This window comes from Simochromis diagramma, unplaced genomic scaffold (genome assembly GCF_900408965.1).
Source record: "Simochromis diagramma unplaced genomic scaffold, fSimDia1.1 OVJJ01000463.1, whole genome shotgun sequence".
Lineage (NCBI taxonomy): Eukaryota > Metazoa > Chordata > Actinopteri > Cichliformes > Cichlidae > Simochromis > Simochromis diagramma.
In genome coordinates this window covers 3,540,052-3,555,707 of record NW_024386941.1, presented here as the reverse complement: position 1 = coordinate 3,555,707, position 15,656 = coordinate 3,540,052, and the positions used below count along the sequence as shown (strand labels likewise).

The 15,656-nt window shown below is 39.0% G+C and overlaps 1 protein-coding gene across 4 annotated transcripts in view; it reads left to right on the top strand.

Annotated features, from left to right (window-relative positions):
* The window catches only part of fndc3a (fibronectin type III domain containing 3A), a 47,812-nt gene that overhangs the window by 4,552 nt on the left and 27,604 nt on the right, over positions 1-15,656 (top strand). For 2 of the 4 annotated variants that reach the window (XM_040037868.1, XM_040037865.1), the window contains exon 2: positions 3,065-3,208. In XM_040037868.1, coding sequence (XP_039893802.1) covers positions 3,098-3,208 — 111 coding nt within the window. In that variant the 5' untranslated portion in view covers positions 3,065-3,097. Of the gene's footprint in view, positions 1-3,064; positions 3,209-11,327; positions 15,249-15,656 lie in introns of those variants that run through there. The other 2 variants (XM_040037866.1, XM_040037867.1) reach the window with 2 other exon arrangements.

The following is a 15,656-nucleotide window of genomic DNA, read 5'->3' as shown; positions in this document are numbered from 1 at the left end:
ATGTAATTAAGTACTCGGTAAACAGCCAAAATTGAGCCTTTTGAAATGGATGAGGGTCAAATATTGGCTATACAAAGATTGTGTGTGTATATTTAAAAGCCATTTGAAACTGTTAGTCACATTTTCCAGTAATCAAATTGACTTTTAAATGTCACTGAAACGTGTGGCATTTTGTAACATGCACCAAATTGTACAAACATCATGGCGGATTATTTGTTTGCTGAATGGCTACCATTAACAGTGCCAACATCAGCAGTCACAGACCTAACGTCTTAGAATCAGTAAAGATGTCACTGGCATTGTACATTTAATAAAACAATAATTTCCTAACCCAATACAATTTTTGGTACAGACTGTTAAGGACAGCGTTTAAACATCACATACATAATTTATAAAGCTATTTTGGTCTTTGCACTTTAAGCACTTTGGTGTTCAGCATGTTGAACGCAGACTTGAGGAGGTGGTTATCGACCACCAACCTTGTGTGTGTATATACAGTTTCAGTGTGAATCATTGAACACTCTCTAATCAAGAGAAAGAAACAATAAAGACTCTAAAAACTTTTTAACTGCACGACATTTTTTACTCTGCATTTAGTCATGGGTTTAGACTTGTCAAAATGCCATCCTCAACTCACGCATCAGAGAAATATATTTCAATAGAGTTTATGTTGCTGGAAGTGAGAAACGATGGATGTATCCAGAAATAAATTAAGCTTTGCACCAAATTGCCACTCACTGTAGTTCATCTTAAGGCCACTCCTTAGGACATGTCTGTGTCTTAATTTAAAAAATGTGTGTCAAGTGTTGTGATTTGACCCACTGTTTTGAGTTAGAGCTTGATTTGATGTCCCTAAACCTCTCAGCAAAGAAAAAATGAGCTTACTGAAAACACACTGAGCCACCATTGGCAAATTTATGCACATAGCAGGTCAAGTAATCAAGCTACCACAATAAACTTGATAAAATACTGCAAAATATTGTTTCTCCTTAGCAAACAGAAGGGAACTGTGTGTCTTTAGAGTAGTCACAGTTTTTGTCAAACGCCCCAAAAGTCAGAATCACTGGTGCTCATGAGAGTAGGTAAGCAAGCTGTCAGTCGTGACTATCAATGAATGGTTTACATGGAGACATTAGAATATTAGAGTAATGAATATTCTTCATTTTGGACCAGACAGCCAATTCTGTCATTGCAAGGTAGTGTTGTTGTTTTTGTTTGTTTGTTTGTTTTTAAATAATTGTCATCCCAAGTCAACTGTAGATGCTAAACTTGGTTGTTTAATGTTTTTTACAATGTGGCCAACATAGGCTACGTCCACACGTACCCGGGTATTTTTGAAAACACAGGTTTTTCTATGCGTTTGCACCTTTCGTCCACACGTAAACGGCATTTTTGGTCCGTTTTCAAAAATACCCGTGTACATGTGGACGTAGCCATAGTTTAGCCCCTGTGTACATAAAAAAAAAAAACAAACAAAAAAAACCATGTCACTAGAAACTCTCAAAATGATCAGTGATAATCTTGTCAGAATTCAGAATTCAGTTAGTTTGATCTAATAACTAGGGGTGGGCGGTATAAATGATATCCGGTAGAAACAATATAAATTTGGCCAACAGTAGAGATTTTGACTATACCGCTCTACGGCGATAGCGCATGTTGATGGTGTCATCAAGCTGCGCCTGTTTTGGTCGAAAGCATTGCAGTGGCTGCAACGTCATCTGCAAATTATGCCAGGCAACAGTCATAGCAAAGAGACGAAGGACTTTTGGAATATGGGGAAAGCCAAAAACTGCGCTTCCTCCACTTCCCTACCATTGATTCATTAATGCTGAATTCTCTCGCAGCTGCTCTATTCCCATGTTGTTGCAGTATATTAATGACTAACCTCGTATTGTGGAGGGATTATCTCAGTTTTTCTCCTAACTGAAGTTTGGTCCGTTTACAGCATCCTGCCATGTGATTGCATTTGTCCCTAACCTCATGTTAACTTTGATCAAGTGGAAAAGTATTAGCGTCCATCTTTCAGCTTCACTGTGCTAATGTTATGCTAACATAGGTGTTTTGCTAGTGATCACGTAGGACATCATTATATACCAGCTAGTCCAACTTCAGTAACCCTACAGAAGTCACTGCAGACTCCTGACTACGGTAGCCGTAACGCTCTGGCAATCCATCAAGCGGTGCGGCTTCATAGCTTACCAAAGTCGTACTAAAACATTTTTGACAGATTTCTGCGCGCTGTGTACAACATAAAATTGGTTTGAGGTCAGTAAGCACAACCAGAATTCATACATAAGGCACACTGTCGATTTTTGAGAAAATTAAAGGATTTTAAGTGTGCCTTATAGTGTGTAAAATATGTTATACAGAAGAAAAGAATATATCGCGATATATATCGTTACCGCACATGCTTCAAATTATACTGTGATATGGATTTTAGGCCATATCGCCCAGCTCTACTAATAAGTCTTTAAAAGGTGACTGATGATTTGATTTGATCTAATTTATGAATGTGGGGACCCAGAAGGATCAATTCTGGTCCTTCATGCTTACTACTGTTTCTTCTGAGAAAGTTGCTATGCGTTTTCTGCAAGCTCAAAATTGTCAAGCATCATGGTAGCTTATAAAGGTACCATGATTCCTTTATAGGCATCCAAAATGCCGGTTTTGATTTCTGTGATGGAGTTGCTTTCGTGACTTGTCAAGTGATGCCGTTGACAGTGGCATGCAGTCTGTTGACATCACATCTTCCGGTCATTTCAGCTTGCCCAGAAAACCAAGCCAAGTAGGTACTAAAAAAGTACTTGTTACCAGTTACTACCACTTAATGCAAGATCGCAAAAACCCAGTCAAGCTGAGTTGAGCCAGGATGAGTAGGTACTAGTGGAAAAGGACTAATAGTGTGTACAGACAGAGAGGAGAAAAAAGCTGCAGCCTGCAGACATTATAGGTAAATGTATTTCTCAGCACAGGCTGAATGACTCCCAAGACTTAAGATGTTGACGTCATAAACCTTTTTGGTACACTTTGTACATTTCCATTGATCACTCTGTCTTCGTTGCAGCAGTACCTCTTCAGTGGTGTGAATGAGGGAGACATGGCAGACCACACGCCACCTCTGGAGTCTGGCCAGCTTCTCAGCCCTGAACTCCCAATCCTGGCCTCACCACCACCCCCAGCCATGGTCAATGGGGAGGGCCCCCAGCAGGTACACTAATTTTTGTCCAGTATTAGTCACACTTACTGGCTTAAGTCTGTTGGGCCCAAGTTCATTTCTGACAAAACTGCCTTGGGATTACATTTGAGGAAATTTGTTCTAAATGGTGCTTCTACTTTATCTGTTGGCATTTAGGTGTTCAGGTGTAGAGCTGCTGTGAGTTTGATTTCATTTCAGGGCTAAAGGTGTTTCTTTGTGTGTGTTGGGAGTATTAGCTATTGTGTAATACTTGAGTCAGAGATATTGATGCCATTGATCGCACTACATAAATGAACTCCATCAGTGAAATTGAGAATTTTTCACTGGTGCACTTAAAGCACTTCTACGCAAGTAGTAACACTGGAGGCAGTGACGGTAAATTTTTTGACCAGCATGGCAGAGACGCACTTCTGTGGGATTTTTACAGAATATCTACAGTCCAGCAGCGACTCCTGTGTCATGCAATAATAAATCCAAAAAGTGTTTGAAACCTTACATTTGTAGAGTTATTTACTATGGCTGACTGTTATATTTTATATGAAATTATATTTCTTTTTTTTTTTTTTTTTTTTTTTTTAGTAAGAAACTGTTATCAGATGAACTTAGATCTACCTCTTGTCAATTGCAATTTGTTTGAAGGCTTGTTTCAGATGCTAAACAAACTATGCCGCTATAGTTCTTACTCAGTTCAGTATTGAAACAGCCAAAATGGGTTTTGCTGTGCTCACTTCATTTGCTCATTGAACAAATTTCACAGGCAACAGGTGCCACTCCTCTCTCGGTTTTGATAGTTTTGCTATATATGTACAGGAAATGGATTGGACCCCACACCTGCCTCAATCATCTCTTGTCAGCATCAGGGTGAGATTGAGCGGTCCTGACAAGCCTCTGTGATATCCCTGTCATTTTGATGGTCACCAGTCCAATTTGTTTAAGTTTCCCAAACTTCCTGGGGGATGGCAGGGTATCCACAGTGATATCTTTTTGTCACTTCCCCAGTCTTATGCAGTTTGTCCTGATAAGACTTGCTAATATTAGCACTGCCTTACAAACATGCCTTTCTAACCATTGCCGTCATTTTCCACAGTGGAAAAACCCTCACCTGAATCAGGCTTTGTTCAAACAGAGATCAAATTTTGCTTGCGGTGCTCAGCTATGGGTCTGTTGTCCTCAGGGAATTCGGTTACATTACCATCATCCACAAAGACCTTACCTGATTACCTGAACATGTTCTGTGTCAATGTTTAAACTGTTTAAAAATGTGAGGAAATAAAAAGCCACTTTTTCTGCCTGGTCTACATAATTACACCCCCTGCTCCTTGAAAATCACTTACATGTTACTTGCATATGAAAAACAAATACCAAAAATATGTAATTCAGCTTTGTTTTGTTTAGTTGTTTAGAAAAATCTTACAGAGCCCTGTCAGAAGTATATAACACATTACAGTAAATGAAAATAAAATAAAACATAAATAAAATACAATAATGTACTCTTTACTCTCTGTTCACACACTAGGTGTGGCATGCCATGGGGACTAACTTGGGGGCATGTTGCAAGGCCAGGGGTTCACTACTTTATACAAAAACTGTTGTTTTCAATTTAATATGACAATTTTATGTTTGGGCAGCACAATAGTGCAGTGCTTACCACAGCAAGGAAGTTCTGGATTTCTACTTCCTGTTCAGCCAGAGCCTTTCTGTGTTGAATTAGCATGTTCTCCCTGTACCGGCACAGTTTTCGCTTATGTACTCCAGTTTCCTCCACAGTCCTAACCCATGCATGTTGAGTTGATTGGTGATTCTAAATTGTATGCAAGTAGTTTGTGGTTGTGTACCCTTTGGTAACCCTTATTTGGGTAGGTGGTTTGGAATGTAGTTGAAGCTGTTGAAAGATGGCAGCAGAAATAAACATGGCACTTTTTTTTTTTTTATGTTTTTTTTTTTTTTTTTTTTTTTTTTTTTTATTGCTTTCCCTATCATTTTCTTTCTGTTGTCAAAATTGGACCTTGTGTGGTAGTTACTGCTGAGTAACTGCTTTATTAATAGTATATTTTAAAAAAAAAAACAAAAAACAAATAAACACAATAAAAAAAAATTGATTTGGGTTGTGGATGAACATTTTTAACCAATGACTTAAAAAATGACAAAAACTAAACATTGAGAACACAGTGCTGAAAATAGGAAATGTTCCACAAGGTAACCTTTTGGATAGCATCCATTATGTATGTGTTTTTTCAATGAAAGGGTGACAAAACTGGATATTATGTGGCACATTTTCAAGGTCAACCTATTCCATCTATATCTATCATTTTTAGCAATGCTGTATGGGTACATGTCCTTGAAAATAAAAAGGCTTATTAGATACATAAGTAAGCAGTTGGGTGTGTCATGCTTGCAGTGGGTTTCCTGCTGGTGATGTTCTACTGTTCTTTTTTTCCCTTTGAAGAGCAGATAGTGGTGGTTCACACACACAAAGCACTGTGGCGCCCAGAGCACAGCAACTACATGTAATTTATTTTAACTATGATTAATATCTATTAGGGCTGCACGATTTTGCATAAAATGAGAATCACGATTTTTTTTGGCTTAGAATTGAGATCACGATTCTCTCACGATTTTCTTTTCTTTTAAATATTTATTGCACTTATTAACTGCACATCAACTTCGTAACAGTTGAGACTGAACATAAAAACAATAAATAAACATAAAAACAAATGTCTCACGTTTTGTTGTTGCCGCAAAATGTTGTACTGCTCGACACTGCATGTATAGAGCAGGTAGTGCAACAATAGAAAAATAGTTGCAGGACGGCACTGTGTAGCGTTTGTCTAGGGTGTTGATCATTTTCCTAAATCCCTCGTTTTGCACAGTGTTGATGGGAGCCATATCTTTGGTCAGGTGATAAGTGATAGCCTCCGTAATTTCGTTGAGTTCGACGTGTATAGGGAAGCGCTGTATAAGGTTCCCGTTATTGGTGTTTGGGTGCTCTCCGTTGTTTTTTTCCCTGCTAATTTTAGCATCACACGGCACAGCTTCTGTATCACGTGGTATAAGGCTCCGCCCTTGTCATTTGTTGAGCAGGAAGAGTGAGCGCTTGTTTTCATGCAGAGTACGTCCCGGATCAAAATGCGGTACAGTCGTCATCGTCGTCTTTTTTTTTTCTCTTTTTTTTAAAAATCGTTGTCATTTGGAAATGAGATCGCACATAAGTATGAATCGAGATCGCGATTTTCTAATGATTAATCGTGCAGCCCTAATATCTATTGATTATTTTCAGTCAGTCCATCAATAGTTTCAACTTTTATATCAGTGCCCTCATACAAATTAATTTGTCTGCACACCCACCTTCAGTGTTGATTTTTTTTTTTTATGACATTATCTGATATTATCTGACCCTAATCTTTGCATTTTCATGTTATTTTTCTTATTTTTGACCATTTGATAAACACAAATGTCAGAAACATTTAAAGTGCTATTTGTAGTCTTGATTCTTATCATTTTTGTGCTGGTGATTTTATTTTACTATAGTCTAAAATCTCTTTTGTGAGGGACCAAACATGTTTGTAAGTAAGAAAAACCCTTCTGGGGTTATTTGTTGTTGTGTTTTTTGTTTGTTTGTTTTAGTACATTGTGCAGATGACATGTGGCACAGTTTGTGGCCACCTGAAAATAATACTGGCATTTTGCAATATTTCATATAGGGGTTATCACCCATCATTGTTTGAGTGATGCTGTAAATCTAATGTGTGTAGTGTTGTGTCTGAGGAGGTGCGTAAATATCATGACAGCTGCAGAGTGAGGAGCAGGAACCACTGGAGGGGTCTGGGCCCTGACAGAATGAGGCAGGACTGAGGTGACAGTGAAGAGGATTCACAGCGATGGCTGACCCCTCTATTTCTGACCTTTTAGTTAGAGAAGCTACAAGAACACTTGATTCTTTCTTTCTTTGTTCTTGTTTTTGTTATTATTGTTGTTGTTGTTGTTTAGTTTAGTTCCCCCCCCCCCCTCTTTCTCCGGTCTTGGCTTGGTATTAACGCTCTATTGGACCAATTATTCTGACTCACAGAGGAAGCTGTTGTCTGGAGGTCATTACCTGAGATGATTCTATTTAAGAGATGACTTTGGCTACAGTGTGATTCACTGCTTCTTTCCATTTAAGCTCCCTCCCCCCTTTTTTTTTTCTGCTTTTGCCGTTTGGTTTGTAGCTAAATTGGTAACAGATGAATCAGTCTCTTTCTGTCAATGTTTAAGCCTAGCTAATGGCTTATGTACTTAGCTGTTGGCTGTGCTGATGGATATATGTTCTTTTTCTGTTCATTACTCTTTTTCATTAGACCTGCCATTTAATGTTTCTGTGCTCTTTGTGCTTATGTTCTTGTGTTTTGATGGATTTTAGGTCTGTGTTCGTAACTTAACAGATTGTAGGGAATTAGTATCAGTCCTTGGTACAGACGTCTTGCTGTGCAGTTTCTGTTAGAAAGCCTGCCAAGGAACCATCCAACCTTTTGGGAAATGTATATAATAGCTGCTTATTTCAAGACAAAGTAGCACATTTGAGAGAAGGCTTAGAAAGAACACTGAATGAAGAAATTGCTTTCACTTGTAGTCTGTGCAGATGCAGTCTTGTCAGTTTTCCATTTTTAACATGAGATGAGCTTTAAACATGAGAAGTCGACTTTGGTCAAGTGTAATACTCAGTATTAAATGGTAGATACAAAAACTGAAGCGGGGACATAGCCATGAGTCTGTGGTTTGCTTGTGGCTGTGTCTCATGCGTGGGCTACTGTTACTGTGGGATAGTGAGACCTCACTCCCAATTCAGCTGTCTCTAGTGTCGGCCTTGTATGCTATTGCCAGACACAGGAGACAGGGCCTTGAATATGTGCCTCTCATAAGTTGCCAGAGGGCTTGAGATGTTGTGACAAAAATGCAACCCTCTCTGCTTGTCTCCTGGTCAGCCACTGAATCATCTGTGAAGATGAAGGTGAGCCCACTATTTGTCAACTATTGTGAGGGGGCGAACTGTGCGTGACTCAGCAGTGTTTAGGACACTTTCCTCTAAGCCAGTAAGATGAACCACCATCACTGCTGCACCAGTATTCAGAAGAGACACAAGTACTAGTTAAGCATAGGCACAGTATTTCTGAGCTGAGAAAAAATATCCAGTTATCAGTGCAGATGATTTTCCTATTTGCCGTCTGTGTATTTTGAAACCAGATACCAGAACAAGGGCTGGATCAGTTTGTGAAAACGTACACTCACCAGCTAACATCCTGTAATTGACAAGCCGTTAGCCAAAGGTTAAATAGTAATAAGTTAAAAAGAAAAAAACACGACACTATTGTTTCAACATCACAACCACTAAGCCCCTGTTTTGTTGTGTTGTAATCTTATTTAGCCACTGCTTACCAAATGCCTTCCCTGTAAAATTTTTAAAAACTGCACCCCATTGTCAAATGTGTAGGCTATAAAAAAAAAGAAAATATTACTGTGACTTCATAACCCTGGATTAAGTAAAGGTTTGGCCGTGTTTTAAGAGACTACAAAGCTTTTGCAATAAACTGGCTGACAGACCTGTGGCATCATTCATCTTCCCTCTGCTACTGATGTGAAGAGACCCACTGCTTGACAGTTACTGCTGGTTGGAAGCTGACTCTTGGTTTTCACTTCACTGTCTACAAGCATCCGCCTGTGCGTCCTTTTTAAGATGCACAGGAAATCAGGCTTTGCCTTTCTGTAACTAGCATTTATTTAGGTGTGTTGTTAACAATTTGGTGTTAAGTTATATGGAGCTCATTACCTGCTGTGGTTTAAGAGGGCACAAGATGACTGCTGGCAGAGAGTTTGCAGACATCTGCAAGTTTTTGTTCTGCTTGCTTAACAGGTTTTTGATTAATTGCTTTCCTCTAGTTCTAGATTTTCTTGTACTTATGGCGAATGGGCATTGTTGGTGAGCTTCATTCTTTCCACTCTGGCCTTTGCTTTGAAGTATCTGCTGTGTGTGAAGAGCTTTGGCGCACCCTCATGCAGACATGCAATGACACTTGACACACATTGCAGTGGTTACTGAAATAATTACAGCATTTTATCAAAACATGCTTTCAAACGCAAAAGCAAATTGCATGTTGACAACTACAGTTGATAAAGGTGTGGAAGGAAGTAATAACTAGATTTGCAGAAAAAAAAAGCTTTTTTTGTTATTATGCACTAAAATGCCATAAGTAGTTTTTGTAGCAGAGATTCTGCCCCCTTTTTGACGACACTGAATTTGGCCGTGATGTCACGAAAATAGGTGAAGCCAATCTTAGTCAATGGCCCCATTCAGAAATATCCCTTGGATAGGGATTCAGACAAATCCCTTGGGTGATGTAATATGATAAATTGTGCTCTTTATGTATCTCTTTAGCTATCTTGAGACAGTATTTTTTTTTAAAAACAAAACAAAAAACAACCCAACAACAAAATGCATAAATATGTAGCAGGGTTTCTAAGGTAAATTTAAACTTTTAACTTTGGTTGGTTTTTGTTTTTGGTAGAAATCTAGAAGAAAACATGGGCAGTGGAAAAGAATAACACATGAATTTTAATGTGGCCAAAACTGTGAAACTACCTGGGCTTTCAACTGACCAAATAGTGACCAAGCTAGAAAATCTCAGCTAGGAAACAGACTTTGAGTCCAAGGACTGTTTTGATAGTGGAACAAAGTGCCTTCGCTTTAATGAGAGATTGCTTTGGAAGCAGTACACTCAGCACAGCACTTCACAAGTGTGGGCTATGTGGTAAAGTAGCCAGATGGAAAGTGCTCCTGAGTAGGGGAAGAAAAAAAAAAAAAAAACAAGCCAAAAGTAACAGGGCTGTGCATTACTTGCCTAGCACTAGTTTCACTGTCAAGCATGGTGGTAGAAGCATGGCAGTGATTTTCCTAAATATGTGATAAGAAAAGATGAGAGCCAGCTATTGAAAATCTCTCTTGACTATCATTATGCTGTTGACATCCTTTTTTATTTGTAACTATGCACTCATTTCCCAGCCATTGTTGGAATTGGTTGAAAATTGACTCCAAACTGTACGCAGCCTTTCCAGAAATGTAACTACATCTCAGAATGACGTAGTAAAGGATTTCCAGGCCCTATAAACATGGCAACTTGATTTCAACAACAAAATGTGCTATATTGTAATTGTGTTGAGCTATTATTGCTTTGCAGTAGCTTCAGTTAAAAAGACTATTTTAAATGTATTAGCTCCAGCTGGATTGAAATGCACATAGAATCTCTGGACAGTAACAGTTGACCCAGTAGTATTTGGAGGTGGAATAAAAGAGTGATGCAAAGATGTAAAACATGTGGGATATACTGTCATTTATTTTCAGTTGATTATTATTTGTAGGGATGTCATGATACCAGAAATTTAGTACATCGTATGAATAGAATTACATGGTTTCAGTACCAAAGAAAATGATCTTTGCACAGAATTACACTCCTTTATTTAAAAAGTCATTTCAAATCGTTGAGACTATGGCAGTCAGTAATTTAAAATGTTATCATTATATTGTGTTTACCATAGCTGGAGAGTAGCCTAATGTTACAGTTACATAGTGAGAATAGTCGAATCTTCAAGTCAGGCTGTCAAAATAAAAAAGAGGAAGAGAGAAAATCCAAATCAGCTTAAGAAACAAACTGTACTGTAATTTATTTGGGATTTTTGCAAAACAGTGATCCCAACAGTGCACCCATTTAAATAGAATGCATCATTATTTTGCTCTGATAGTACTGCTGGTATAATAGTTAAGTTGATCAGGTATAAATTGCCTTTGTCTGCATATAGAAGTCAGTGGTGAATTACTTGAATTTTTTGTTTTTCTTATTGTCTGCATACCAGCATTTCAGTTCAGTTAGCTAATTGCTCAATTCTTATTATTGGCCAATTAACTTTTTAAATATGTAGATTTTGAAAGGTAAAAGTCTTGAATTCACAAATTTCAAACACCAATTATCCCCTCCACTGAATTGTGAAATATTCATATGTAGTTCGAAAACAACAATAAAAAATAAAAAAAAAGGTTGTCTGGTTTTTGTGCACTGTAATATAAATATATACTTGTATTTTTTTTTTTTTTTTTAATTGAAGTACAGATTAATATAGGTCAAAACCATTTAAAAGCTATTACTGTATATCATTTCATATACTGACTTAATGCAAAGCTCAAACACCCTGTCAGTCAGTAGTGTTTGGTCAGTATTGATGTGTGTTTAGAAATACGATGAGGCATAAAGTAGAGAAATCAAAACTAATTAACTTTGTAAACAAGATGCCAGTGGAAGCTGTTGTGTAAATGAGATGTATGAATCTGTATGACTGACTGTGTGCTTTGGTAATGCTTTGTAGTTGCTCTAATACATATAACAGATTATCCTCTCTAAATTAACGGCACAGAGAAGAAGACGGTTATTTACAACAGCATGAAAACCTCTTTAAATGATTTTATATTTCAGGGTTTTTTCCCCCCCCCCCCCCCCCCCCTATCCCCTTATGTAACGTTTCCAGGGTATCCTGGAGGGTGGAGAATCATTAAATTGGTTTGAATCATCATTGCACACGCAAGTGTATGCCATCAGCTGCAGGGAGACTGCGTTAGTTCCTGGCTAGTTCCGACACTGGCAGGATTTTTCCCTGTGTCATTTGGCTCCTGCTTCCTGTCCACCCAGCTGCTATCTCGCATCAACACACAGTAAACAATTAAGAGGAACAAATAGTGAGAAACCTGAACTCTGAGTCACCAACGGCAGAAAAACGTCAGAGCTAACAGCCACAAACGCACAGAACAGCCCCATTCTCCTGGGTAATAAAACACAGCAGTGGCCACCTGTGTGACAGCGTGTGCGTACTGATCCTCAATCTCTTTGCATAGGGCTCATACTTGGATGCAGATCTTTATAGCAGTGAGAACAAGATATACTGCTTAACCTTTGGACACACTGGTTATATAAATTTGTGGCAGCTTAACTGAATTGTGTTGTTCCCTGTTGTGAATGTAACTGGGAAACCATTGCACATTACAGTGCTTAGTCATCTGTGTGAAAAGTAACCTTTGCAGCATCCTAGCACTTCTTCAGAGTCTGTCTACTTACAAATAAAGTCATCACGCTGTTGGTCTTTACTGCATCTGGACATTTAATACAGACAGCCAGCTTGGGTTGGAGATGGGCACAGAGGTTTTTGGAGCCAAGCAGTGACGTTGTGGATCTTTCTGCTTTGTTTTTTAAAAATAACTTTCTCCTTAATCTTTGTTGTTCTGCCATTGTCTGTGGTAGCACCTAGGCTGTGCTCAAATTGTTAATTAATTCACTTGCACACTCATTCAATCACTATATAGTGTTGGCTGTATTGTAGGCTCACTAGGACATAACTGGAGACAATTGGTTATACATTTCAGACACTACATGTATGTACTGCTGCTGAGATTGTAGACCATGCGCACCTCAAACTTGCAACTAAAAAAGTAAAGTATGATGGAAACTGCAGGTGTAACTGCGTTATTATATAATAATAATAATAATACACTAATTATGAAAGAAAATTACCATTTCAAGTTGCAAATATTTCATAATCTACTTAAGTATGTATCACAAATGTATGTACAGTTTAGACTGAGCATTTAAAGTCTTGAATCTGGCTCTCCTGTTTAAATCTGGCACCCAATGGGTGGGTAATATTTACAGTTGTATTTTTGAATGGCAAGACAAAGTTTCTGAATTCCCTGCTTATTTACTGAGTAGTACATTATATGGTCAGGCAGATGTAGTCCTGCAAAAGCTTTCAAATTTGGCACGCTGATTGGGGCTAAATCGGGATCTTACAGACTTGGACACCCATAAATGATCAGAACATAAGGTATTGTATTGTTATTGCTCGGATTTGGGCATCTTCACAGCATTCTTGCGCCATATTTTATTTTCATTCAAGATCCCATTTTGAAAAGGCGTCACTGGACCTCTGGTTAACTGCTGAACTGCTTGAACCTGTCATTACTGTTTGCAGCTATATTTGACAGTAGGATTTTAAGTTAAGCTTTACATCTGAGCTTCCTGGGGATGTAAGAGCTATGTTTGTGCATGACACGTGGCACTATCAAAAGAGGAACTTGTCTTATCTGAAAGTGATTTATCTTTTATGGTGTCGTTCCCCCCCCATTCTGCAAAGTCAGTTTATGCATTAAAAATGTTAGATGTAGTTATTCTCAAACTAGTAGTTTTTTTTTTTTTCTGCTCCTTGTATATGTGGCAGGTTCTAAGGTCTCAAAAAAACACACCAAATCCATTTGCTTGTTTCACTAATGGCAAGATGATGTTTTCAGTTTTGTTTTATTTTGTTTTAAATTCAGAGGATGATGAAGGATAAATAATTACAGATGAATAAGTAGATTTTGCCTTTTTGCGCTGTAGTTACTCTCCACTTAGTAAGCAGTTGTACATAATTATTTTGTATGGGCACGCAATAATGTCTACAAATTGCATGGTTGAATGACTGCAATATTTTAGATTAAAAAAATTAAAGGCAAGTGAAATCAAGCTGAAGGTTCACTATTCATATTTCACTTTGTGCTTTAGTCCATAACTGCCTGCAGGAAAAGGAAAAAGAATAAAGGAAAAAAAAAATCCATAATTCAAAGAGTGTCAGCCTAATGATTATATCCATTTCTTTTTAGTGTGTGTGAACTGCATAAACTAAAGTTTACCTTTTGTTTCTCTGAAGTGTTTTTTATTTGATTTTGATGTTTTACAGTCAGATTGTGTGATTTTTGTTTTGTGGAAGAGTTTGTTGTACTCTTTTTCCAGCAGTGTCAGTGACGCAGAATATCGGGTAACTTGACATACGCTGATCAAGTGATCAGCACTGTCGCTTTAAGGAACGATCCATTTGGAGTAAATGAGGACAGATGTTAGTAAAGCACTGAGTACTTGCAAGCTGTGTGCGTTGTGTCACTATACAAATAATCTCTCGGTTTTGTTTCATTTTTGCTGCTTTCTGATCTTTAAAGACAGCACAAATGGCACGAGGCTGGAATTGTCACAAATGCAGGAGCTCTGCAGTTGAACTCCTACCACCTCATCTCCGCTCAAATTGATCGGAGTATTATGAGGATGTACGGCATGTTGCTCTGTGAATGGGAGAGAGAGACAGGGAGAGTATGAGGGGGGGGGAGAGAAGGGAGGGCGAGGGAAAGGGACTGTAGCGTAGTCGTATATGTCAGCCTCAGAAGCTGCGTGGGTCGCTCAGCTCCCTCACGCCATTGTTGTTGTTGTGAAAAAGAGAGAACAAAGGACTCCCCATGCTGTGGACCCCTTATACCTTTGCCGGCTCAGCTGTGCCATGATCACACCCTGATGGAATGCTCTTGAAATTAACCATATTAAGGAGCACAGCAGGCGTTAACTGAGCTGGCACGCAGTCAGTCACAGAGTCAAGAAGGGAACTGGAGAGGGAACTGAGGCATCATCTAAAGTCCTCCTTATTTTTGCTCCTGATTTCTTGGGCTCATCTGCTTCCTTTACCGGAGAGTGGCTACTGCTGATAACGTTTCAATCCCTTCTGTGAAGGTTTGGCGTGGACATCGCTGTGGCTTATTTGTTGAAGGGGTTGCTGTGGATACTGACGGTAGGGAGGCTGCACTAGAGCCAGAGGCGAAAGTGAACAAGCCGCCTGCTGCAGAGAGAGACGCTGTTTGAGCAGATGCGGCTGAACCACGCTAAGCAAGCATGAGATTTATGAACTACTTTGTGTAAATGCTACGTCCAGTGCAAGAGACCGATCTCCATATTACTGCACTCCTCGCATCTTGTCAGTTTCTTCCTGGACTTTATGCAGGAGTTCATGGAAGTGGAGGATGTTAAAAGAAAACATCCAAGCCAGATGTGTTAGCATCGCAGGTCATGTGATTTCTCATGAGGGTTGGGTGAAATGGTGGAGGGTCTGATAGACCCTGGAGCATCTTTTCCTTTCTGTGACTGCGTGAACAGAGACGCTTGAATGAGAAAAAGCAATGCGGGCAACAGTAAGTAGCAGTCAAATCTTTCGCAAGCAAAATTTCCTTTGTTTGATTTTTATTGGCTGGCAGTGAATGTCACAGTATTGATTACAACAGTAATTTCCAGTGTAAAATTAAATGGGGGAGGCAATATCCTACAAAGCATGTTTGCTTCAAATCAAAGAGAGTGTAAAACAAACATACACATGCAGCCGTCTCTGAAGTAGCGAGACTTTGATTCACTTAAACCTCCCTTGCCCCTCCCACCACCTCCATCATCTACGCTTGCTGCTGACGCTGCTTGTGTGGGTTTGTATGGACATATGAGGCTCTGTGTGGCAGGCAAAGGGCTCTTTCCTCTCCCTGCTGAGCACATGAATGGGAGCAGTGTCAGAGATGGAGGTGCTGATGATTTCAGTGCTTGAAGAGAACCAT